Here is a 27983-nt window from a genome sequence, read left to right as displayed (position 1 = left end):
CTTCTTTTCCCCGTGTGCGTGAGTGGGCCCTGTCTCTGGGGATAAGTTAAACTGGTTAAGCTTCTGCTCTATGTCCCCTTTCCTTCATTCTGAATCATTGTCCAGTGTAAATAAATCGTGTTCTTCCTCTGATTTGACCGTTCCTGTCCCTTCCATCAATTCGCTTCACATGGTACGAATAGAACCGCTCGATTCGGGTTCCATAGAAAGTAACGGCACGAGTCACATGATATGCATACCGCTCGGCGTACTCGATTAAGCGTGGCTTGTGCGAGGTTCGATCCCCGCTTTCGTGGCAGCGTGGGTTAAAGGTACATGCGAATTTGTCCCAATACCCTTTTCACGTTTGCCCGGAAGTGGCGATTCGGCCTCGCCGACCCGAAGACCCAGGGGGGGAAAAGGGGTTTAACCCCCCCCCCCCCTTTCTAACAGGAATGGGCTTCGGGAGATCCGCAACAATATATATATATATATATATATATATATATATATATATATATATATATATATATATATATATATATATACATACATACACACCCTACATGACCAAAAGTATGTGGACACCCGAATATCACACATCTCATTCCAAAATCATGGGCATTAATATAGACTTGGTCCCCCCTTTGCTGCTATAACAGCCTCCACTCTTCTGGGAAGGCTTTCCACTAGATGTTGAAACATTGCTGCGGAGAATTGCTTCCATTCAGCCACAAGAGCATTAGTGAGGTCGGGCACTGATGTTGGGTGATTCGGCCTGGCTCGCAGTCTGCGTTCCAATTAATCCCAAATGTATTTGATGAGGTTGAGGTCAGGGCTCTGTGCAGGCCAGTCAAGTTCTTCCACACCGATCTCAACAAACCATTTCTGTATGGACCTCGCTTTGTGCATGGGGGCATTGTTATGCTGAAACAGGAAAGGGCCTTCCCCAAACTGTTGCCACAAAGTTGGAAGCACACAATCGTCTAGAATGTCAATGTATGCTATAGAGTTAAGATTTCCCTTCACTGGAACCAAGTGGCCTAGCTTGAACCATGAAAAACAACCTCAGACCATTATTCCTCCTCCACTAAACTTTACAGTTTGCACTATGCATTCGGGCAGGTATCGTTCTCCTGGCATCCGCCAAACCCAGATTCTTCCGTCGGATTGCCAGATGTTGAAGCATGATTCATCACTCTAGAGAACGCGTTTCCACTGCTCCAGAGTCCAATGTCGGCGAGCTTTACACCACTCCAGCCGATGCTTGGCATTGTGCATGGTGATCTTAGGCTTGTGTGCGGCTGCTCGGCCATGGAAACCCATTTCATGAAGCTCCCGACGAACAGTTGTTGTGCTTACGTTGCTTCCATAGGCAGTTTGGAACTCTATAGTGAGTGTTGAAACTGAGGACAGACAATTTTTACGCGCTTTGCACTTCAGCACTCGGCGGTCCCGTTCTGTGACCTTATATGGCCTACCACTTCGTGGCTGAGCTGTTGTTGCTCTGAGACGTTTCCACTTCCCAATAACTTCCCAATAACTCTGGTCTGTTGACCAGAGCAGCTCTAGCAGGGCAGAAATTTGACGAACCAACTTGTTCAAAAGGTGGCATCCTATGACGGTGCCACGTTGAAAGTAACTGAGTTCTTCAGTACGGCCCATTCTACTGCCAATGTTTGTCTATGGAGATTGCATGGCTGTGTGCTTGATTATATATACCTGTCAGCAATGGAAGTGGCTGAAATAGTCGAATCCAATAATTAGAAGGGGTGTCCGCATACTTTTGGTCATGTAGTGTATATATAATATTTTATTTTAAAAAAAAATTTCCCCTGAGGTTTACCAACATTGATGCCATGTCTGTTATACCACCTTATCTAACATGTTACATTAGTTATTTGTGCCTGTTGTTTGTGTCCTTTATGACATCCTTAAAATAGTAAGTTTCCTGTTTGGAATGATTTTCAATTTTGTTTGACTGTCACATGACAGACAGAGTTTAAAAAAAAAGTTATCTCACACCTCTCTACGCATGCGCAATCGTTACAATTTCAAAGCCAATGTACTGCTATACTACAGGTTCGTTTTCCGATTAGTATTCCGATTTATATTCAAAGTAAAACATTTAATTGAAATTAAGTTCTCACTATGTTTCAGTAAACAGACAGACAGAAAGACAGACAGAAAGACAGACAAAGTGAACCAATGGCTTAACCCTGCTTTTCGCTTGGTGTGCGCTGGATAACTAACTTACTAACTTACCTGTGGCCACGGCATGCATGAAAATACAAGGAAATGCAGGTGAAAGAAATGACAATTTTCATGCCTGTCTAACCAGCATGCCATATGTCCCATTCAAATACTAAGGATACAACACACATCTTGTATCAGAGCACATTGGACTGTCTGTGAAGAAGGGAGACACTGTCAAGATGAATAACTGGAAAACCATTTGTGGTCTTTCATTACGAAGTTCAAACTTTGCGTTTGATCCAAGCTTTAATGGTACTGCAGATGCTCTGGCAGTGTGATATCAAATCGTGACATAAAATTACAATGTGTGCTTCATATGGAGCGGGGGAGGGGGTGAAGAGGGGCTTTGGACTAGTGCATACATGGAGACTTATGTAAAGGAAGGATCGAGGAGGAGGTCAAAATGTCGTATGTCATAAATGGATGGTTGAAATGCTTGCACAAAATTTTCACATTCTTTAACACAAATTATCTAATAGTTAGGGTTTGCTGTTGTTTACAAGTTGAAAATGTATACTTAGCACTCCTATATCTAATTATTGGAAGGCATTTATAACCCAAATAGCTCTGAGTACTTGGCACAGACTCAGGGGCACAGGTTAAAATCCCACGTCCAAATTCAATTCATCTATTTCGAAAAGAATTGCCTAAAATATGTCCATAAAGGTTCTGCAAAAAGCACGTGATAGCAATTTCCTTTACTCTGATGAAAGTTTGTTAACGTAGAGAATTATTCCAAATGCCTTTCCCTGCTGATAAAACCACGAGGGTAGATAAAACAATTACAATCTAAGTAAATCACACTGTTGAGTTGAAATAGGGTTTTGGGCAAAGCCAGAGGGTATCACGATTGTTATTGGATTGTCAAACCAATGTGTGATTTGCATCTCTCATTGAAGACACCTGTTGTCATTATGTATTGTATCAAAAAAGGCATACATATGTAGAAGTTATAATTTTACCTATATTTGTATCCCATTATGAACTCATTTTCTTTGATAGCTTTTGTTAAATAATAGTATCGACTGTGGTGATTACTGCAGTGTCTGGTAGTTTATGCTACTCGTCCACTACGTTTTCAACGCAGATGTATACATATTTCTTGACATCCAGACGAGTGCATTGCGTTTTTTTGTTTCAGTGAGTGACCCCTCATATCCACATAAGGCCGATACACCAGCGAAAATAAAGTACCTAAAATGGGGGGGACTGAACATAAAAAGTGCTATTGTTCTACGATGTTAAAACATGTATTCATAGAAATACCATGAAATAAAAGCTGGCCTTCTGTACTCTTTCTTACATCGTATTCGTCTTTTGATCTCCAATCCAAATTCCTCGAGTATATAGCAATAATAACAAATTTGACCTCACTGTTCCAATACTTGTGAAGGGTACTGTATATTTTGAGAGATGGCCCTGATCTCATATCTGAGATTGAGGGCTTCCACTCATTTTTGGGACAGTAGAAGCATGGGCATGTCCAAGGTAGAGTTAGAATCCAAACTGATTGTTTAAGATGAGGCCATTGGAAAAAAGGAATGATTTGGTGTCAACTGTGATGATGGATTGCATGACCTTGGTGATGAGTGGAAGTAAGTTGATGTGTTTGTAGAGAAGAGGATCTCTTTTTGCACCATGCTTATGTAATGCAGTGATGTTGGATGACTTCAAAGCAAAATAATGCGAGATGACCTCGGACAAACTATAGGGTGAGAAGAGCAACAAGGGGATGTGCAAGACCAGCAGAGCAGGTTTTAAAGACATGCAAGCTCATGTCCTCATGGATAGTGTCAGTATCAGAGTCATGGGTTGACAGAAACCTCACCACCTTCTCAGGTGAGAAAGACACAATCCAGGAGTATTTGGGTATGACTGTATCGGGTGGATAAAGGGAGCGATTAATTGGGGACACAATATTTGGATTGGCTGGGGATGCAATATTTGGATTGGTTGGGACGTAATATTTGGAATAGTTGGGGACGCAATATTTGGATTGGTTGGGGTACACAATATTTGGATTGGTTGGGGTACACAAAATTTGGATTGGTTGGGGACGAAATATTTGGATTGTTTGGGGATGCAATATTTGGATTGGTTGGGGACGCAATATTTGTATTGTTTGGGGACGCAATATTTGGATTGGGTGGGGACGCAATATTTGGATTGGTTGGGGTACACAATATTTGGATTGGTTGGGGACGCAATATTAGTATTGGTAGGTGACGCAATATTTGGATTGGTTGGGGAAGCAATATTTGGATTGGTTGGGGACACAATATTGGGATTGGTTGGGGACGCAATATTTGGATTGGTAGGCGACGCAATATTTGGATTGGTTGGGGAAGCAATATTTGGATTGGTTGGGGACACAATATTTGAATTGGTTGGGGACACAATATTTGGATTGGTTGGGGACGCAATATTTGGATTGGTTGGGGACGCAATATTTTGATTGGTTGGGGAAGCAATATTTGGATTGGTTGGGGACGCAATATTTGGATTATTTCGGGACGCAATATTTTGATTGGTTGGGGACGCAATATTTTGATTGGTTGGGGAAGCAATATTTGGATTGGTTGGGGATGCAATATTTGGATTGGTTGGGGATGCAATATTTGAATTAATTGGGGACGCAATATATGGATTGGTTGAGGACGCAATATTTTGGATTGATTGGGGACGCAATATTTTGATTGGTTGGGGATGCAATATTTTGATTGGTTGGGGAAGCAATATTTTGATTGGTTGGGGACGCAATATTTGGATTTGTTGGGGACGCAATATTAGGATTGGTAGGCGACGCAATATTTGGATTGGTTGGGGAAGCAATATTTGGATTGGTTGGGGATGCAATATTTGGATTGGTTGGGGACGCAATATTTGGATTGGTTGAGGACGCAATATTTGGATTGGTTGGGGACGTAATATTTGGAATACTTGGGGACGCAATATATGGATTGGTTGATGACGCAATATTTGGATTGGTTGAGGACGCACTATTTGGATTGGTTGGGGATACAATATTTTGATTGAATGTGGATGCAATATTTGGTTTGGTTGGGGATGCAATATTTGGATTGGTTGGGGACACAATATTTGGATTGGTTGGGGATGCAATATTTGGATTGGTTGGGGATGCAATATTTGGATTGGTTGGGGACGCAATATTTGGATTGGTTGGGGACCCAATATTTGGATTGGTTGGGGACGCAATATCTGGATTGGTTGGGAACGCAATATTTGGGTTGGTTGTGGACGCAATATTTGGATTGGTTGGTGATGAAATATTTGGATTGGTTAGGGACGCCATATTTGGATTTGTTGGGGATGCAATATTTGGATTGGTTGGGGAGGCCATATTTGGATTGGTTGGGCACACAATATTTGGAATCAAATACAGAATTGAGGCATTTGTCCTTTTAATGGGTAGAGTTGGCTATAGTGCCATTTTAAGTGAGGGAAGGGATAGAGGGAGAGTATACTCCAGAGATAGACTTAACAAAGCACCACCAGGACTTTAAGGGTGTAGTACTGGTGAAAAATTGAGAAACTACATAGGTACCTTTTAGAGGCCTTTACACAAAAACAAAGTCAAGTTAATATCTAATTTTCAGTTTTTCTAGAAAGATATAATCTTGGCTTTAACTCAGACCAGTTTCAACGCTTCTTTGTCATATTACATGCATATAATTTGCATAAATTAGACCGTCAATAAAAAAACAAGGAAAAACAAAGAACACATTTCTACTTCTATCTTCTATGTCACCTATCATTCTTTTCACACAAAACTTGGTACATGTATTATACATGTGTTACTCTACTACCTGATGAGAGGATTTTGTGAAATTATGTCAAATGTTCACTAATTAGCTAATTATGCCAATTACCAGATAAAACTTGGTTGTCCTTCAATAAATCCACAATGGCTACTCCTATAAACAAAAGCCTTCACCATTTTAAAGAAAGTGATATTCTGAATATCCTGTCCAAATTTCAGCCCAAAAGAATGATGCAAATTAAAGTTATAACAAATTTCATGCATGCAAAATGCAAAATATTATATTGAATTGAATTGAAATTTGAATTTTTCAATATTTAGGGGTACTTCTATGACCTCTAATAGCATAATTCTTGTTTATAAGACTATAAGGAAACTGTTCAGCTAAAAAAAAAAAAATCACCTGTTCACCAGTACTACACCCTTAAGGAAAGGGATGAGTTTGAAAGTTCAGCGCTGAGGTTGGCCAGATGTTGTTTTCTGGCCCTCCTGAGAGTAAACACACACTTGGTGCCAGTTTTTTGGAATGATATTTTGGTTGTCTTTGGTCAGATGTGCCTTCCTGGAATCTAAGGAAAGTTTCATTTCAATAACAAAGATAATATGCTAACTGGATGAAGTAGTCAACTTGATGCTCAATCGACAGGAAATAATTCATTTTTTATAATGCAACTGGCACAAGGGACTGACAGCAGGAAAGCAAACTCAAGGTTTGAATTGTCCAGTTTGGGTTACATTCCTGGTGAATTAGGATCTGATCAAAAAGTGTCAGGCAGGTGCTCCACGAGCACGACATGTGCATCACCTAGATTCTGCCATCCTTTCCGTGTGAAGAACAGCTGGCGGTCTCGTCTGTGAATACTCCTTTTTAAATGTTAAATATCTCACGGTGGCTTTAAAAAGAGTAGGCCATTAAGTTCCAGTACCCTGGAGAAATTACTACTCTGAGCTTCTACTGAGACCATCTCTACTGCACAATGGCAAATAATCCAATTTATTAATTGTTTGTTGAGTTCTTATTATGCAGTATATTTACTCTACAATTTAATATAGGTGCTTACTACAGCTGAGTGAGATAAAGGCCGACTCTTGCACCAATTATATTATAGGATTGTTTTCTTTCATTCACAATTGATTAGAAGCAGAAATTGTAGCACAGTTGGCTCAATAAACCCATCAAAAGATAGTGAGCCCACAATGCTACGTGCGCAAGGCTGCAGTCGGAAAGGTTATGTTAGGTTTGAATTGAGTTGCTAAAACTCAGAGGCGGGAACGCCATCAATGCAACTCTCTTGCCAACAAATTTCATTGAAGTTGAGCGCACGACCAAAGCAAATCGCATGCTGTACTTGTCAAAAAAAAGAGAAGAAGAGAGGGGAGAAGAAAGCATAGCTCTTCACATGCTGCCATGTTTGCACTACTTGTCGCCCATATTGGTTGATTCACTACGCACAGTCATTGCCTCCACACAATTCCATCATATTCAACAGAATAGAAGTGATTTTGCTGTGACCCGTGACAAACAAAAGGGTTCCGCACATACCGAATAACCAAGTACAAGGCACAGTTTTAAAATGCGAGGAACAAATTGCGTGCCGCTTACAACAGAACCATTGCGCGTACACTGAGTGTGAGCAGTATTGATGCTGCAGATGTGTGAGATTTATGGTTTGTGTGTGTTTGTGCGTGAGGGAGATAGGAAGGGAAGGAGAGAAGAGAGAGAGAGGGAGAGGGAGAGAGAGAGAGAAAGAGATAGAGAGAAAGCAAGGAAGAAAGAAAGGGAAAGAGAAGAGAAAGAAAGAGAAAGAAAGTGGATGAGTATCTTGCCCCATGTGGAATAATTGGCCTTTGTGAATTGGGCATTTTTTTTTTATACAAAGATGTAATGTAAACAATTCATAATGATCAAATTTAGGAATTCTTGAATTTACAAGAATAAGAAAACGCAATGCTTGTTGTTTGCAGCATTTGAAAGGCTTGGCCTTAAAATGATATCTGCGAAGAGTGGCTGCGGATGCCGTACCAATGCATTGCAGACTTGTAGGATCATAAGCGAAGCCAGGCCGACACACGCAGTGAAACCCAGGTCGTGTGTTCCTGCATTGGCCGTTTTTACAAAGTCGTCCTTGAAACATGGTGCACTCATCAGCATCTAAAACGCAAAATGCATTGGGTGTCGAACATCAGTTCTGTCAGGTGTTTCAACACAACTCCTGAGGCTTTAATATTCATTAAATACCTTTAAACTGAATCAAACAACCAAACAACAAAATGCTTGCTCTTAACCATCTCCATACTTTCATGTTTTGTAGTAATCTGTCTGAAGAAGAACTTTGTTGATAAATGGTGTTCTCTCTTTCTCTCTCTAAGTTCTCCCCACTTCCCCTGCCCTTCCCTCCTCCTCTCCGCTTCCTCTTTCTATCCATCTCCCTCCTTCCTCAAACTTCTGGTCTCACTTCCATCCTCTCTCACTATGTCTGGCTTTCTCAGCCATAAGAGCAACTCCTTTATTTTGGTTGGCCACTCTGCTCAACACTCCAGATTTTACAGATAAAGAAACCTTGTCTGTTCATTTGTTGACGTATACTTTAAGATGATGGAATTTATCGAAATACCACAACCAACTGTCTTCTATTTACAATGACTTCCACACATCTTCTGGAATAAGCTGGGTGGGAGTAAGACAATACCTTAGGTCTCTCACCTGATGCAAAACTTCATATGCAAGGCCTCATCTATATAATATGCAAACGATGGTGTGATTTTGTCCAAATCCCCTTCCCCTCTGATTTCCCCAATTTTCCATCATACCCTCTCTCCTCTACCCTTTCCAATTTTTCTTATTCTCTCCCAGTTCCCTACTCTCCATCTTCTCTCCTCTCATGCCTCCTTCCTTTTATCTCAACTCCCCCTTTTACCTAAATGTGCATATAATGCATATATGGCCTAAGGTAAACATGAAAATTCGTCTGATTTAGCTCCAAGGAATAAAATTGATCTTTCCACATGTATTTTATCAAATAGATATTAAAGTGAGTTTATTGTGGTTAAGTAGGCCTAGGTTTAATATCACCTTCATAAAGCAGACCATCCAGCCCGGCATGCAGAGTGGGTATAAAACCTTGACCCTTGGGACACAATGGACTAAGTTGTTCTGCAACAGACAAAGACAACCAAAGCACAGACTGAAATTGTTTGTACATTTGTGTGCACAGACATACAGCTTCTTCGTGTGTAATAATTATCAGTGCATGCACAAGAAAGAATCAGAGGCTCTTTCATCCAAATGTCATGCAAACAATTTTCTTACAGAATGCAAACCATCTTTATACGTTGAGGGGGTTTCGACAAAATCCAATGCATTCAGAAATGGTCTGGTTAATGCCACTATCAATCCTTCCCATTGGACAGTAAGCGGCATATGAACAACATCTGCGAGTGACTGGGGAGCATTAGCGGACACATGATGTCACGTGTATCTAAATGCCATTTCAGTTTGACCATTGAGTTCTCCTCCTGAGCTCTTCCCTTTAAAACAAGCAAACAGCTAGTGATCCAGGAAAAGCATCCAAGCACTTATGGCAAGACCAACTTCCCTCCAGCTGGGGTGTACACTGTAATTTAGTGCAGCTGTGCTATTTGAATACAGAAAAAGAACAAAGACCTCTTCAATAATAATGTGAGCAGTTGCCTGGCATTTTAAGATAATATTGTCTACAAGATGGCTGACGAAGTCTTTCGCTTTTGTTGGTAGCATTGACAGGTGCTTTTGGTTTTCACAACATTATTGCAAAATTAGACAGTGCACAGTATATAGTTGCATCAACTGACAAGGCCGACTCTTTGGTTTCTTCACTTTGCATACTGAAATTGTGTGGAGCACAACTTTTGTAAAGCATTATTAACAACACAGAGATTTTATTCCAAATTATTTAGAATAGCATTAAGTTTTCCAAAAAAAAGAAAAACAGCAGCGTAGCCGGGCTTGTTTGATACTTTAGTTGGAGATAGACGTAATGACGTAGCGTGACGCAAAACTGCCGCTATATGTAGAAGATGATATATTTTAACCTCTAGTAACTTTGCAGTCACTCTGAAGGGATTAGTGTTACAATTACATTTATTATAATATTAACATTACGTCATCATTATTACGAAAATGATATTACTATTAAAAAAAACATACACCACTTCAATCCATTAACTTTCCATTCACAACATTGGGATTAAAGTGTTATGGTTATATTTACTATATTATTATTATTATTATTATTATTATTATTATTATTACGAAACTGATACGACTGAAACGATACACTACTGTATTAATAAACCTGGGCTTAATTTGTCTGAAGCAGTCCGAAGGTGAGGCATGAAGCCTAAGGCCTATACGTACCGTAATGTTGGAAGACCCGTAAGGCTGATGCTTTGGATATTTGATGGTCATTTTAACAATCGGTTTGTTTGTGTTTCACACTGAATGAAAAACTTAAAGGTAGAGCATGGCGATTGTGATATATGGCAGGTTCGACGATATGTTCGTCCTGAACGAAATTGGAATTAAAATTGCGGTGTGCGGAGTCAGCCGCCGTACCGCTGTAATGACATTGGATGTAATCACATCACCCTGTCACGTGACCAGATCCTCAGCTCTGATTGTTATACGTTTGAGGGGACATACGGATGGACAAACACTGTTCAAGACGGTTTTGCCCTATGGGCTTCGCCGTAAAAAAAAAATCAAAAGGTCTGTGTGATCGGAATGCTTGTTGTTCGTGGAAGTTGGATTTTCCGAGTCTACATAAGATTTTTTTTTTTTTCTGCCAGAATTCGATGGGTAAAAGGAAATGGAGGCTGAAGGCGATACAGCCTGACTGAATCGAAAAGTAATCTTAAAATTTTACTTTGAGAAATGAAAGGATTTGGATTTAAACATCTTCTTATCATGTAGGTTATCAAACCCTCTCATTTTCAACAATTATTAATAAGTATGTTGATTATTCCATCTTTAACAGCCATCATTATAATTGGCCTTTTGTTTTGTTTGTTTTTTGGATACAGAGTCGAGGCTCGTGTAAGAGCTAACACATTGAACACAAAAACATGCACGGATACATAAAAAATGCAATAAAGGGAGCGGGAGACAAGAGGGGGAGATAGAGGGAAGCACACAAGCACAACAACAGGAGAGAACAGGGAGGTCAGTAGATCTGTGGAAGGCAGAGGGCTGGAGGGGGGCGGTGGGGGGCCGGAGGGGTACACGGTATAAAGCAAATGAACACTACTAGGAATTTCAGGAATGAAGTCGGAGATTGAAAGAGGTGGATTTGGGGTGTATTAACGGGGGTAGATAAGATCAAGGTTTTGGATGGGGGAAGATATTAGAGATGGTGGTGAACAGCTGTTTTAGAGATCTGGAAGGAAGAGTGGGATTAAAGAGAGTGTGGTAGTTTGTACCAGAGGTGGGAAAAGATGAATGAAAGAGTGAAGGTGAGCAGAGAGTGTTGATTTTGGTAGTTTCACCGGAAGTGGGTTTATGTCAGATCTTGTGCGTTCTGAAGGAATATTTGGGGGACAGAGCACAGTCAGAGCTGGGGGAGCTAGGCCAGAGAGGAGTCTGTAGAAGAAAACACTTTATTTTCTATGTATACCGTCAATTTTCCACTTATGTACAAATACGCCACCTTGTTCAAGTGGAAATATTCGCTCCTCAGATCACAACTGTATTATCATGCAGGGATTAATTGGAGTCTGAGGAAACTGAAACCCAAGAGACATAACAATGCAAAGTGGATGCCATTTCCTCCACTCCATCACAAACTAAGATCACTGCAGGTGCTCTGTTTGCAAGGTTTACGCAACGCTTCTCAGATTATATCAGGTGAATACAGCGCCATAAAACCATATCCAACAAATGGAGCCGTTAACTGCAGTTTGACATCAAACATATCTAATACCATAAAGACATCACAATAAAGACTCCATTTAAGTCCACCCTTTGACTTTGGAGCATGAGGGTGGAGCTTATAATGGAGTCTGGATTGCGACTCTTATCAAGCACCCAACTTGCTGGGTGGTCTAAATATTCACCGATACAACTCCTAACTCATGCAGAACAATTATTTGTTGGGAGTAGGCAGGATCTTTGGTGATGACAAAAAATGTTTTGGTAAAGAATGTGTTGGTAAATTTTGTTGGGGAATGAGGAATAGAGAGGGTCAATATCTGGTGGAGCTGGTGGCAAGGAATGGGATGTCCATAGCTGGTTCATTCTTTCAAAAGTGGGAAAGCCACAAGATTACCTACAGGAGTGGACAGCACAGAACAGAACTGGATTTGGTGGTGGTAAGGAAGTGACAGTTGTGGAGATTTCAGGATTGTAAGGCAGTAGTAGTTGGAGAGCACATTACCACCCAGCAGAAACCTGTAGTGTTTGTGTTAAGGATGAAGAAAAGGATGGAGGTAAAGAGCAGAGGGAAGTGTATGGGGAAACGTCACCGTTTAGTACAAGGAGAGGGTGAGTGCCAGGTATGAGCAACTTTGTGAAGAAGCGGAAGGTTTAGAGGAGTGGAAGAAGTATGGAGAGACATTTAGGGGAACTGTAGATGTTGTGGGAAGGACATCAGGAAAGGGTGTGTCGTCGAGGGATAGAAACCAGGTATGGTCGATGGAGAAAGTGTAGAAGGCATGAATGTGCTGTTGTAGGTGAAAATAAGGAGGTTTGGAAGAGGATAGAGAAGGTCAAGGATAGAGGGAGGCAGCCGGATGCAACAGTAGACAACATTTTTATCCAGTAAGATCCTCGCTTAAAATAATATGGAAAGGATGAAATGAGAGAATGGAAACTACAAACCCTTAAACAAGCATACCGGCCTCAAGAGAAGTGCAAATAGCGATGGTGCAATCGGTTCCCCATCCAGCACCCACGGTGCAGCAGCACTCCAGCAAGGTGACATTTTGTGCAATCACATTGTTGCACCTGTCATCATCTTGCAGGTTATAATAACAGTCTTTCCTAAATTCCTTGGATGGATCTTCTGTAAAAGCACAGAGCAACCAATTTGTATGATGCCAGCACAATGAAAGAAATTTAATAGCTCAAGTACGTGGCAAAAGTGAAAGGCAGGAAAAAAACATACATAAGGGATAAATGCATCACTGGGCCTTCACATAGGAAATATCAGGTATAAGACAGGCCTTGCAGAAGTTGAACACTGGTCAGGTACGATAAATTATTGGCAAATCAGGCCAAAGCATTCAATGGTGGTATGATGCAGTATTGCACTTTATATTGGCCAAAATTCGGTCCGATGGCGGCAAGTGGGTCCAATCTGGACTTTCTTCAGCGACAAACCAACAACTGAATAATTAATTAAAATTATGAATAATTGAAATAATGTTAATTGAATTACCTAAAATTCTGAATAATTAATAATTAATTATTTAAATGCAAAAACGGAATAATTTATTTGATGCTAAGGTTGATTGTACGGAAACTTGCAATACTATTCGTGTCTGCATTGCTGTGTCACATCACTCACTCTTCCATGCGCTGAGACTTTGCATACAAATAAAAAATATTTTGAGATGTGACGGAAATTTCGCACACCTTTGGGACGAAATAAACATTTTACAATGAGGATCAGTAAACTCTTTGCTTCATCAGATCTTGATTACAACCTAGTTTTAAAATATAGTGCACATCTTTAAAAAAAAAAGTCAAATGGACAATCACATGCACAACTGTGGCAAAAATGAAGAAGAAGAAGTGCCTTTGTATGCATGGTGTATTTCGAATGCCTATTTATGGACGAACGCTCGGTGAGCGAGAGGGTCAGTATCTTGTCTGCTGAATGAGTTATGCAGAGATGAGCGTGGGATCTGCTTGGTAAGAATTGACTGGGATTGATGACTAATGTCTTAGAATGCTTTGTCTTAGATGATGACTAATGTCTTGACTAATGTCATGACTAATGTCTTATTGATTGATGACTAATGTCATCTTAGAATGCTTGACTTTGCTTTATAATGCTTTATTTGTTTTGTAGGACTGATGCAATTATTGTCTATTGTGAAGGGTGCCCAAGGATCGATTTCAATAAAGCCTCGTATCTTGAAGTAAGGTCTGGAAGCTTTTTCAACACAACAACCATCTGTTGTTTTACAGTGTGGGAAGAATATGTACATGTAGGTTGTGAGGGCTCATTACAAATGTGGGTGTGCTGTCCCAATACTTATGGTAATGCAGGATGTATCCCTGGGCCTTTTTATTTTACTCAAATTTATCATCAGAATGTGCCATAAAGTGACTCGAGGAAAAATTAATGCAGCAAATATTACATGATGCACAATAAATATTACATTTTTGAAGTGAAGAATCATGTTGTTAACTGGTTTCCCCAAGTGAAGACGTAATGCAAATCACTATTATGCTATTTGTAGTCATTCATTATATCAGGACTGTCTGCATTGTCAAGGAGATAAATTAAAACATTCCAAGTGGTAGGGGTGTTGGGAGGTTGGGGGAGTTGTATTCTTTACATACAGTCACTTGAAAAAGTAAATACACCCCATGTAAAGTTTTGACTTTTTCAACATATTTAAACATACAGCTATTTGATCTTCATTTCAACAATATTGATAGATAAAGGTGATATAACATAACAAATATCATGAAACATTTACATTTTGTAGTCCATTGTATAATTTAAATAAACATAAATGCAAATTCCGCATGTGGAAAAAGTAAGTACACCCCTACATTTATCACTACTTCGAATACCTAAAATTAGAATCAGGTGCACCAGCTCAGGTGCAAATGATTAGAACCTCATTAGAGAGGATCTTGGAGGAACCTGTCTTATTTAAAGCTCAGACATTTAGTTTGGTTTGCTCTTTGGTGTTGAAGTGTGCGGCGTCACCATGCCGAGATCAAAAGAGCTCGCTGAGGCCTTCAGAAAGAAGGTTATAGATGCCTACGAGTCTGGGAAGGGATTAAAAAAGATCTCCAAACAATTTGAAATCAATCATTCGACTGTCTGGAAGATCATCTACAAGTGGAGAAGATTCCAAACAACTGCCAACTTGTTCAGGCCAGGCCGCCCCAGCAAGTTCAGCCCGAGAGCAGACCTCAAGACGCTGAAAGAAGTCTCTAACAACCCCAGAATGTCATCACGGGACCTACAGGTAGCTCTTGCCACTGTTGATGTCAAAGTGCACGAGTCTACCATTAGAAAGAGGCTGCACAAATTTGATCTACATGGGAGGTGTGCCAGGAGGAAACTTTGCCTTCAAGAAAGAACATCAGAGCAAGACTAAAGTTTGCCAATGAACACCGAGGCAAAGACCAGCACTTCTGGAACAATGTGCTCTGGACAGATGAGTCAAAGGTAGAGCTATTTGGTCCCAGTACCAGAAGACATGTTTGCCAAAAACCAAAGACAGCATTTGACCACAAGAACCTGATACCAACTGTAAAGCATGGTGGTGGAAATATTATGGTTTGGGGGCAGCTTTGCTGCATCAGGGCCTGGGTAGCTCACCATCAGAGAACCCACTATGAATTCTTCATTGTACCAGAGGGTGCTTGAGGATAATGTGAGGCCATCTGTCGGAAAGTTGAAGCTCAACCGAAGGTGGACCTTGCATCATGACAATGACCCTAAACATACCAGTAAATCCACCAAGGAATGGCTGAAAAGAAAGAAATTGAGGGTTCTGGAATGGCCAAGTCAAAGCCCGGATCTAAATCCCATCGAGATGTTGTGGGGGGATTTGAAACGAGCTGTGCATGCAAGAAACCCCTCAAACATCGCACAGCTGAAAGAATTCTGCATGGAGGAGTGGGCAAAAATTTCTCCCGGTCGATGTCAGAGACTGGTAGACAGTTATGAGAAACGCCTACTTGAGGTTGTTTCTGCCAAAGGGGGCAATACCACCTATTAGTGCCAAGGGTGTACTTACTTTTTCCATATGCGAAATTTGCATTTATGTTTATTTAAATTATACAATGGACTACAAAATGTAAATGTTTCATGATATTTGTTATGTTATATCACCGTTATCTCTCAATATTGTTGAAATGAAGTTCAAATAGCTGTATGTTGAAATATGTTGAAAAAGTCAAAACTTTACATGGGGTGAACTTACTTTTTCACGTGACTGTATATTCTCAGGAGCTTGTTGAAAGTCTCTTTGTGAAACATGCAAGACATATTGTCATAAAAGGTACAAATTTACACTGGCTGTATGTATTGGTCATGGATGACGTCATCCATAAACAGGGTGTTGCGCCAAATTCCATCCTTTAGAGAGGACGTTAAGAGTGCTCACAAATCTTCTAGGATGTGCTTTAGAATGTTCAAAATCTAAAGGTATGTTTCATAAAGAGTAATGTGGATTGGTTGAAGTACCCTGGCCACATTTCAAATATCTATCCTGACCAACAGGAACAGTATATTGATCAGTGACATGGCCTTGCCTCAGAAATAATGCAAACCAAATCAATAATTAAATTCCAGTCAAATATGCATTTACTCAATAATAGCATGCACAAAGCAAACCAGTATACCCTGAACAATCTAGCATGTTGGAGTCTGTGACTTCTACTAAGTATCTTGGTATTGCCATCACTTCTGACCTGAAATAGAACAAGCACTTCCCAAGTGTGTGTCATAAAGCTAACAACACCTTAGCTTTCCTGCGACAATGGAATCCCCAGAGTTAGGAGGGCAAAATAAATCAAATTAAAGATTGAATTTGAAGAATGATTAACATAATGGGAGGAATAGAATGAGTAAAGCAATGAGACAAGTGATCCATAAGCACTCATAATCTAATGCCTGATCTTCCCAAGTATGAATCGCCAATCTCTTGCTAAGCCAGTCATTCCTTGTCAATCGTCTCATTGGAGTGCTTGCTTGAGTGCTTAAGCTGCTTGGTTTCAAGGGGTGTAATTGACTTTTTTTGTTTTGTTTTTTGAAAAGAAATTTACAAATTTACATTCAAGACAATGTTAAGATGATAAATTAAACGTGTGTTCCATTGTCTTACTTAAATCTGACAAAAGTTTAAAATGTAACCTTCGCCGCCTCGAGAGGCCCAGTTTCACAACGGGTACACGTCATGGTGGCAGCTGCACTTTAAAAATCGCATCCCTACAGGGAAGCCCATGTTCTAATCTCTTTATAAATGGTACGTGCTGTTTGAAAACGATGGTTGGTATTGCTATCCTGTTTGAACGGGATGTCAGGAGATGGTTACATATTTGTAATTATATTATTCCTTTATGAATTATTTTGTTATTTTGTGCCTGTTGTTAAGTTTGCCAAACCCTCATATTCTATGGCGCTGCCGTCCCTTCCCCTCCTCTCATGCTGCCTTCTCTTCCACTCACCTCCCACTGCCTTCCCTTCCCATCATGCTGCCCTCCCTTCTCCTCATGCTGCCCTTCCCTTATGCTGCCTTCCTCTCCCCTCACGCTGCCTTCGCTTCCCCTTTCCTCATGCTGCCTTCCCATGCCCCTCCCCTCTTCTCTTTCCCTCCCCCTACACTCCTCCCATCCCCCTTCCCTCCTCTCTCCTTCCCCCACTACTTCCCCTCCTTGCCCCTCCACTCGTTCCCACCCCTCCCCATCCTCTTCCCTCAACGTCCCCTCTCCCTCAATCCCACCCAACCCCCTCCTCTCCTTTCCCCCACCCCAGAACTACTTACAACACAGAACTACTTACAACACTGACAAGTGCAAAGGTCGAGACTTTCATCCTTTTTCGCCAATCAAGTGCGATAATAAACATCGAGAAAATCAAAGCTCTCAAAATAAACAACAGCACTGATTTATCTGATTCATAAGAGTGATTTTAAAATTGTCATGTTAATCTCTGATTAGTACACCACAAGTGAATTGCATAATGTTTCATAATGCTATAAAAATCAGAAAATAAAGTTACATATTGTGGCAACACGATTTTAGTTAATGCAGAAATAATATAATTAAATAACTTCAAAGTGCCAAAATTATATCGCACAATGAGCAAATTTCCAAATAATAAAAAAAAAGTTTGAAAATGGTGAGAAGCTTTGAGGAATTTTGCAGTTAAAAAACTGCCCACGATCAGAATGATAAAATTATTTTGTATGTAAAATGACATGTTCCACAAGCAATGCAAAAGTTAATGGGTACTTTCAAACATATAGTAATTATATTTTCAACCAAATTCAACTTAGAGATTGTTTTCCGAGGTAAGCAGCTGTGGCGAGACCATAGCAACATAAAACCAGATGCTTTGGATCTAAAATTAATCGATAAGCAATTTGATTTTTCCCTTGAGCTGCAGGACAAGATAATTGCTGACCTGCTCTTTCAGTAAAGGTATCCTCAGGTGTCTCAGCTCTTGCTTGAACATTGTGCTCAGATGATTCTCCAGGCCACGCAGACTCTTCCACAACTTGGCCTGACTCAAATAAAATTTCAACAAAACAAAACAAAACTTGACGATGTATTGTTAAATAACGTTATATGTCATGAAATCACTGCACATTTTCCTCAAACCAAAATTTACCTTTCCATTTAATATAGCAGAGCAAAATTGGTGAAACAGGGAGGTCAAATAATCTTGTTCCTTTTGGCACCATGATTGCATTGACTTCTGCTTCTACAACCTTTCGGGCCAGGTATCCATTGCTAATGGTGTGTTAACAATGTGAATTTGTGGTTCACATTCATTGCTGTTTTCACACTGCTTTATTAACTGTGGTGAGGGAATCCTTTGTTTTTAGCTCACTTGGAACGAAGTTCAGGGGAGCTTATGCGATGGCGTGTCGTCCGTCCGTCCGTCAGTCCGTCCGTCGGTCCGTAAACACTTGCAACTTCTTCTCCGAAAACGCTGAAGCGATTGTGACCAAACTTGGCACAAATTATACTTGTTGTGTTGTGACTAGAGTTTGTTCACGGCATTAAAAAAAATCGGAATCTAAGGGGTTTTACGAGGGTCAAAGTGGATCCAGGTTTGATCCCCCAAGATAGGAATTTGCTTTTTTTCTCAGAAACTACACAAACTATTTCGATGAAACTTGACCACAACCTTCATCACCCATGATATACCGAAGTTAGTTCACAACACTAAGAAAATCAAAGTCTGAGGGGATTTACGGGGGGTCAAAGTGGATCCAGGTTTGACCCCCCAAAATAGATATTTGCTTTTTTCTCAGAAACTACACATGCAATTTCGATGAAAATTGACCACAACCATCACCACCCGTGATGTACCAAAGTTTGTTCACAGCATTAAAAAAAAATCTGCCCCTTTGGGAGTCTATGGGGGGGGGGTGGTTGCCCCCCCCAAAATAGGTATTTTCTTCTTTGCTTGTTTAAAGTCTTATGATTATGTTAGTATGATTGCACTTGCTGCACTGTCTTCTAGTAACCATTGAAATTGGCTTAAAATACCTTTAGTCAGTGTGGTATACTGTTTATTCTACCAGGTGAGCGCCAGGGGTATTGCCCATATGTTTAATGAATTGCAGTGTAAAAACAGGTCAGTTGGTAAATGATAGTTGGTGGCATCACACTGCGTATCGTGAATAAGCACTGTGATAACATGCATGACGTGTGTTCTTCAACATAAAATAAATGAGAAATTTTATGTTATGCTTTGAATTTGAAGGCATTCATATTAATATTTAACTCTTCACACCTTGAGGCCTTGTTAATTCTCCAGTGAGTGTTTCATGGAAATCTCCAAAATGTGAAGACAACTCTGAAAAGCAATGCAATAATTTAAGTTAAAGTGTAAAGATTTTCTTACAGTGCATTAAAACTTGATAGCTAAGAAATGCAGATAAATAATTCTAAAATATGGTATAAACGGAAAGAGATTGCTGAATAAGCCAAGAAAAAAAAAGAAGTAAAAGAGAAATTGAAGGAGAGGAAAAACTGCAGATGACTAATAGAAACAGGAAAACAATAGCAAGAAAATAATAAGGTTATTTTTTCAAACTGAACTTTGAGTTAATCTGAAACATTTTGCTCTTAATTGACGAAAATACCTGAAACACTGCGGGTGACGCATTTGCTTGTGCTAACGTCAAATTCCTCGTTGCTGCCTAGGCACAGGCATAAGAAGCTTCCCTCAACGTTCTCACAGTGAGCTTCTCCACAAATGTCCACCAAGTACGTACACTCGTCCACATCTGCAGCATAAACAGGACATACCACAAAGCTCCTCAAGCATTCTCCAACAAACACAAGACACTCTCATGATATTGATGAAGTTTCTTGTGTCTTTCATCATATTCCGAAATTATTTCATCATATTCCGAAATTATTTCATCATATTCCCAATTTCGTCATCTTTTTTTCAAATGTATTTCATCATATTCCCAAATAAACATCAAGTTGTCATTTCTTTCCATGACAACAACAGAAGTTATCTAATCTGCGGTGTCACCATTTTTAAATTGTATCTTGTGTATAAAGATAGTTCTTAATGGGAAAGGTCAAGACATCAAGTCTTTCAACAAATTCTGATTCAATATACCTTATGTTCAATCTTACCAACACACATCTTTCCATCCGCAGTTTTTCGGAAGCCACGGTCACAAAAGCATTCAAAGGAGCCATCTAGGTTTATGCAATATTGATGTTCTCCACAAAGGGTTTCATTCTCACACTCATCGATGTCTGCAAAGATACAAGCAAAATATATTTATTGCACATCAGGGGCTTTCTTCATTTGTACTTCTCATAGGTTGGTTATTTTTTTCACAATGACCTGTTTACTTTTTTAAATGTATGTTATGAAAGAGAGGAAGAAAATAATATGGCACACCTGGAATCATTTATTTGCACTATGTTTTTCGTTCTGGACCATGCATTTCCGATTGAACAACTCATAAGGACAAAGAAAAAGAGTTCCTCCCACTGTCAGCATTGCTATGGTTAGCAGGTGATTTAGTTCCTGACAAAGGTGATGAGCATTCCTTGCATATCCGACCTTTAGCACCATCCCGACCTTTAACCACAAACATCTTCCCTAAATAAAACTGAACCTCAATATAGCTATGAGCGTTTTTGTCTTACCCCAACCAGTAGTTCTTTACAGATGTCTTTGATTGAAGCAAAACTTTCATCTGTTGATTGAGTGGTTACACTTTAACTCACCATGGCTGTGACACCTGCAAATACTGATTACAATAATATATTTGTATGGCTCCAATTATGATTTTCAAGCATTATAAGTATCACCAAAACCATTATTAAAAACCATTATAAATATATACATTATAAGTATCACCAAACGGATATTATGCCAAGTAAAATACCACTTGCATATTTACGCTGAGATAAACTCTTTTCATAGCAAAACACTCAATACATAAATCACATTGACAAAGGTGAAAACAAGTTTCCTTCGACTTTGAAAGTGACTTCAACAAAACTTGGCTTCTTCAGCAGCGCAGCTATGTAAGAAACACAAAGTATTTTAAAAGGACCAATTAATGAGGCCAATTGAACCTTTACAGCTCTGTTTTGAGCTTTTTACAGAGCCAAAAAACCTCGAGGATAACGAAATGTTAAAATGTGTCCGGCATTAAATTGTCTCTTTATCTGAGCCACATAAGAGAGAGGAGGCGAACATCTGCATCAAATTCATTCAAATGATGGCGAGAAACGGATGATGCTCGACTTCAAAGCAACTGGGAAAGGCTGTAGACAATCTGTGCCACTGATGAACCAGGTGTACCATATGGTGAGGTGCGGTACCAGTGTGTAAAAGGCTCGTTGAACAAACAGAGATGGCAGCAGCAGAGAGTTTCCAAACTTAAACCACCACACATCACAGTTTTTACAGGTTAACTTGAGAAATAAAAAAAAGAATTAGCTCGCAGGGGTGAAGCATCCATTTGCTTTGAAGTTGACTTTCAAATCTCCCCATCCTCAAAGATAAAAAGAGAACATACACATATATGTACGTATATAAATATATATGTACATATAAATAAATGTACATATAAAAATATAAATATAAATGTACATATCAAGATAAAAATCTATATGTACATATAAAGATATAAATATATATGTACATATCAAGATAAAAATCTATATGTACATATAAAGATATTCATTCATATTCATATCAAGATAAAAATCTATATGTACATATAAAGATATAAATATATATGTACATATCAAGATAAAAATCTATATGTACATATAAAGATATAAATCTATATGTCCACATAAAAATATAAATATATATGTACATATGAAGATATAAATATATATGTACATATAAAGATATAAATATATATGTACATATAAAGATATAAATATATATGTACATATAAAGATATAAATATATATGTACATATAAAGATATAAATATATATGTACATATAAAGATATAAATATATATGTACATATAAAGATATAAATATATATGTACATACAAAGATATAAATATATATGTACATATAAAGATATAAATATATATGTACATATAAAGATATAAATATATATGTACATATAAAGATATAAATATATTGTCGCGCGAATCCCTCCGGTTAATACCAGGGACCGCGGAAGACCAGAACGGCTTTAATGGAGGTGACGATCAAACAAATACTTATGATATGCGGGAGGAAGAAGAAGGGAAGAGGAAGAAGCGGAGAAGCGCTTATCTTCAGCGAAACCGACGGCAGCTGCGGGGAAATTAATCAACTCATGAACGGAAAATCAGAATGCACAAAAATATAGATTTATTCATGGACCCGATACAATGAAATGCGACGGCAATGAAATAAACTAACTCCTATATTGGGATCCCACACACCAGACTCAGAAACGAACAAGGGAAGATGAATTGATAAAAGGAAATGTTGTGTACTTGTAAATGTGGGGTGTGAGTGCAGCCTTATCTTGTCTGTCGTCTTGCATTGTCTGCCGTCCAAACACGGCTCCGTTCGGCCCCGCTCGCGCGCCACCGGGACTGGCTCCAAGCTCCAATTGATCGCACACCATGAGGTCCCTCGCTCCAAACTCCAAAGCACACCACAAGGTCCCTCGCTCCAAACTCCAAAAGCACCGATCGCACATGAGGCCCCAAAGCACCAAAAGCACCGCTCCAAGCACCACGCAGATGGCGAGCCAAGACCACCCGGACCTCTCAAGACCAAGAGGAAAAGCGCAGAGAGCACAAGACAGCCAGGGAAGGATGTGCACAAGAGAGTTTGAGCTGCCAGAGGAAGCTGCGCAAGCAAGAAGCACTGGATGTGCAAGACTCGCAAGAGAGAAAATGTCGTTCGGCGCGCCCCTATATAGCCTTGCGGCGGTGACGTCAGCCTCGGTGCTCCACTCAATCAGTGCCCTCCACCGAATCACAGGCCTGTAGCGTGGTCATAGCTCGTACTACTCGAGGCCTGCCGGAGGTGTAGCTGGCTGCGGCCCATGCGGCGGTGCCCTGAACTGGCCTCTTGCCTATTCTCTTCCGAAGTCCTTGTCAGGTAAGGGAATTATTTAATGTTGCGCTAGGGACCTGTCTAAGTGTCTACAGGTGTGCATTGCCATAAGGGACGAAGGTTTGACTACCAGGTTTGACACACAGAGGATGTTATCTTTAACCCCTAACTACCAAGCACACGAACGTCCTGGTATGTTCACAGGTATACATCTTAACCCGACAAACCGGACTAACACACAACTTATTACAAGTAGATTCCCTATCGCGACAGTCGAAGCATGTTACCTATTCAGATCTACCTGCCTCTAGATATTCCTTTACCCTACCGACATAACAATATGTACATATAAAGATATAAATATATATGTACATACAAAGATATAAATATATATGTACATATAAAGATATAAATATATATGTACATATAAAGATATAAATATATATGTACATATAAAGATATAAATATATGTACATATAAAGATATAAATATATATGTACGTATAAAGATATAAATATATATGTATATATTTGTATATATTGTTACAGACGTGGCTTAGATGTTAGTTTACCGAGCGGTTTTGGTATGACCACGTCTGCACAAGTTACCGATTATACTCGACGTTGACGAAGCCGCGCCACGCTGGCTCAATAAGAAAAAGAAGACACCCGGCTGGGTTATAAAATGACGACACCAGGGATACGGTTCTCAAGACCTCCGGAGGAGATTATATTCGTTACGGAAAAGGTTAGATTACAGGGGCTAGAGGTACAACATAGAAAGACAAGCACTTAGACACAATCTTATATTATTCCCCAACAGACGACAGGCAAACGGGACAACGGCTGACTCACACGGGGGTTGATGGAAAGGACAGGCGGGTAGCGATGGCTCCAGGTGCACCTGTGCTCAAAGGTTAGAATCGACCCGGTCCGGTCCAGAGATGCGGGGAGGTCTCGTCGCAGCGCTCAGAGGTGACGTTCTTTCTCAGGCGGGTTCTCTTCCTCTCAGCGGTCGTAGGCAAGGCAACGTTCTTTCTCCAGCTGGGGGCGCATCTGACGTCACGTCCGCTACGTGGCCGCGTATATCCGGCGGGGAGTGACACGCCCTCGGCTCGCTAGCGCCGCCCCAGATGGAATCGGTCCGCCCTTCTGATTGGGTGCGGGGGGTTACCAGGCTCCGCCCTTGAGGAGGAGCTGACAGCCAGCCCCTCCGTGGTAACCCCGTGGAGCGCGTGGTCAATGGCGCTAATCGAGCCGGTGTGAGGACGCATCCTCCCCCCCCCGCGCCGCCGCGCCGCCCCCATCCCCTCCGTTGCTGCAGCCATAGTTGGTTGGGGAAGAAGATGGAAAGAGGTATGGGAAAGGTCCTAAACTCACTACTGATGCCATATAATCACATTCTGGTGCAACGAAGAGTCATAATTAATGGAGACGAGGCCTTAACTGACATAGACTAAGAATAACTAGGAAGATGTCCGAAAGTTGTCTACGTGTGGTGCGGTGGACCTGGGCACGACATTTAATGGGGGAATAAGGGGAAGGTCGGCTCTACTGATTGTTATTTACATGCAATGGGACTAGGGAATGGGGGATTGGGGAAAGTTGGGGAGTATTGGAGAAAATAGGGGAATATTTACAAGCGGATATGGAGGCCAAATTCCATATTCGCAACATTGCACCCTTCTCTACCCTCGGGGCGTCCCGACCCGATAAATTTTTACCTACTTTAGTGTGGCACGCAATGTAGTTCCCTCTACTATTAACTCTACCCTGAGTGCGACAGTTTTACAGATATTCACAAATGAGTAAATATGTCCCCCTGCGACGTTGCACCCTTCTCCTCACAGAAACACACCCACAGGATAACCGAATCCGGAAAGAATTCTCAAACTACACATACAGCCGGTAGGGAGCATTATTTACAAGACTACGCTGCTATTTACACTACGATCCAGGACCTGTTTTTGGAGGAACACATGCAGATGTTATGCATAGAGAGAGCGCGCTTGCCAGCATCGATACACCAACCCACGAGTGCTCTGTGGCCGACGGCCTTTAATAACGTGCAGAGCACCCTTCCCGAGCATCAAAAGCACCACCCCACCACCAATCGGTGCAGTCACCATTGTTCATTGGAATAAAAATAAATTCGACAACCCCTAACCCTGCAGGTGTCTCTTGCTCTTCTTGTGGTGCACTTGGTGTTAACTAAAAGTGGTTCACCTGTATGGCATAGGTGCCACGTTGACCCATAGGTCCATCAACGGGTGGTGCTTGGCCGCAAACGAACTGCGGTCCATTGTGGGTGGCCACAAACATTGCGGTCCATATGGTGTACCGATCCAGGCAGCGAACAGCGAAAGTGCAGGCCCACAACTGCGCAGCCAGCACCTCTCTCTCCTCTCTCTCTACCCCAAAGCCAGATCCTCGGAGGTGGGAGACAAAAGAAGCAGACAAGTGAGTAAGGTGGTAAGGGCGCAAAAGTGCACGCAATGTAAGGTGATGCACACTGGGGGCACATGGGAACCAGGTGAGACAGGTACGTTCCTATCGTACGCCCCCCCCCCCCACCAGGTAACCTACATGGCCCCTCCCTTACCCCTTACTGTATCCACAAAACACAACACTACCCATAAACATCTACTTTACAAATCAACAAACATCCCTACTGTCTTCCCCGTTCCTCCCATAAACCAAATTCGTCTTCTCTCCCTCCTAACCAATCCAATTTGCCATTTTCAACTCTCATCAAAATTTGCCATCTCCAACTCAACATCATAATTTGCCATCACCAATTCATCATCAGTCCCTCCTAAGGAGGGAGAGATGGAATCACCCCAATGTCTCATCCACGTCGTGATGCGTCTCACAAATCCTCACAGCAATCCTTACTTCTGCACAAAACAAAGGAAACACAGGTGTGGAGTCATCATCATCACCTCAGGTAAGTGGCTGCGTATGGTGCGACAGGTTCTTCAATCCTAACTATTTCCGAAATGACTTTAACAACTTTACACTACCCGGGGTCTTTCTCCGGCCAAACCATTGGCCCTCTTACACTATGGGTTCTAAAAACCAATTCCCATTGGCCCGACTGTGGTGCTCTTCAATTTGGGGTCTCACTCCCCCGATTCATCTCCCGGTGCCCTCGCACAATTTCTGGGCTGTGGCGTGTACCTCTCCCAGTGGGTCTACCCACCTGCACACCTCCACCACTGCGGTTGCCTCTGAGCTTACCTGCTCCTTACCCTAACCTAACTAACTGGGGCAGGCCCTCTGGCGCTCTCCCCTACTCGGTGCCCTCTCTGGCACTGGGCTACCCGATCCACACCCGGGATCCTCAGGCACCCACTCACAACTACCGGCTCCCAGAGCCCACCTGCGGCCTCACCTGGCCGACATCCTCACAGTGGTGGAGTGCCCAACCAACTACACACACTAACAGGCTACACGCCCAGCCATTTCCACAACACTAATGCACCCATCCACAACACCATTCTGCAACCGCACCACAAATGCCAATATCCAACCACAATTTACCTGTACCCTCTACCTAACACTTACACTACCCGCCCCGGGTACTCGTGAAAGGGGTCCACTCTTCCCCCATCCACACCTTCGCACCATGCACACCACTCCGTACCACTCACTCCAACTCTCTCCACACACCTGTACCTGCACACCTGTGCTCTCACACCTGGTGCCACCTGCACCCTTCTCTCCCCAAGCGCATTCGCGCTGATCCACACACTCACTACTCACACACTGCTCCACACACCTGTCCAGTTGCACACCGGTGCAATCACACCTGTCCAGTTGCACACCTGTGCAATCACACCTGTTCAATTCTCACTCACACGGCATCATCTCAGCTAACTACTCCCCTCTGAAACTCGCGCTTCCCAGTCGTCCCTTTTAAACTATTGCGCTCCCTCGTCATTATCATCCACACTAATCTACCTGCGTCCCCACTACAGGTATCAGTCACTAACTAATCTTAACGTCACCTAATGTCATCTTCTCTAGATCCCTATCAATATAACCTAACCCACCCGGGCTAGTTTTCACTGCCCTACACCCCATAATCTATTGCTCCTTGGCCCCCTCCTGTGAGGGATGGTGGATTTGCCATCCCACCACATCGGGGGTCTCTCACTACCAATTTTGCACATCAAATTTCAACAAATTAAAAATTTGCCAATCACTGCCCATCATCTGCCAATCACTACTGCCAATCCCTTGCCAATCATCAAATTTTGTTTTTCTCTAATTTTGGGTCCAATACACTAACCTCATCACCCAGTCGACTCACTAATACCTCTCGGTGCGCCAATTCCTGTCCAAAGCCCGGCTTCGTAAAGCCAAGCCATGAATGCTGGTTGTTCTGTGCCAGCGGCTGGGTGCGTCCCGCATTCGGTGCAGGGAAGGAGGTTTACCCGGGCCGAGATCCCACGCACCATCTCGGCACGGAGCCATCCAATGCCCCGATCTCGACCTGCCGGCAC

The 27983-nt window shown here is 41.4% G+C and overlaps 1 protein-coding gene across 2 annotated transcripts in view; it reads right to left on the bottom strand.

Moving 5' to 3' along the window:
* The window catches only part of LOC137436425 (latent-transforming growth factor beta-binding protein 1), a 327003-nt gene that overhangs the window by 69671 nt on the left and 229349 nt on the right, over positions 1-27983 (bottom strand). For both annotated transcript variants that reach the window (XM_068130197.2, XM_068130206.2), the window contains exons 23-29: positions 20571-20696; positions 20063-20206; positions 19711-19773; positions 18370-18468; positions 12886-13053; positions 9090-9170; positions 8040-8168 (exon numbers count right to left, since the gene is read on the bottom strand). In XM_068130197.2, coding sequence (XP_067986298.2) covers positions 8040-8168; positions 9090-9170; positions 12886-13053; positions 18370-18468; positions 19711-19773; positions 20063-20206; positions 20571-20696 — 810 coding nt within the window. The remainder of the gene's footprint in view (positions 1-8039; positions 8169-9089; positions 9171-12885; positions 13054-18369; positions 18469-19710; positions 19774-20062; positions 20207-20570; positions 20697-27983) is intronic.

Source organism: Myxine glutinosa, chromosome 1, assembly GCF_964187855.1.
Source record: "Myxine glutinosa chromosome 1, kmMyxGlut1.1, whole genome shotgun sequence".
NCBI classification, from domain to species: Eukaryota; Metazoa; Chordata; class Myxini; order Myxiniformes; family Myxinidae; genus Myxine; species Myxine glutinosa.
This window is presented reverse-complemented; position numbering and strand designations above follow the sequence as displayed.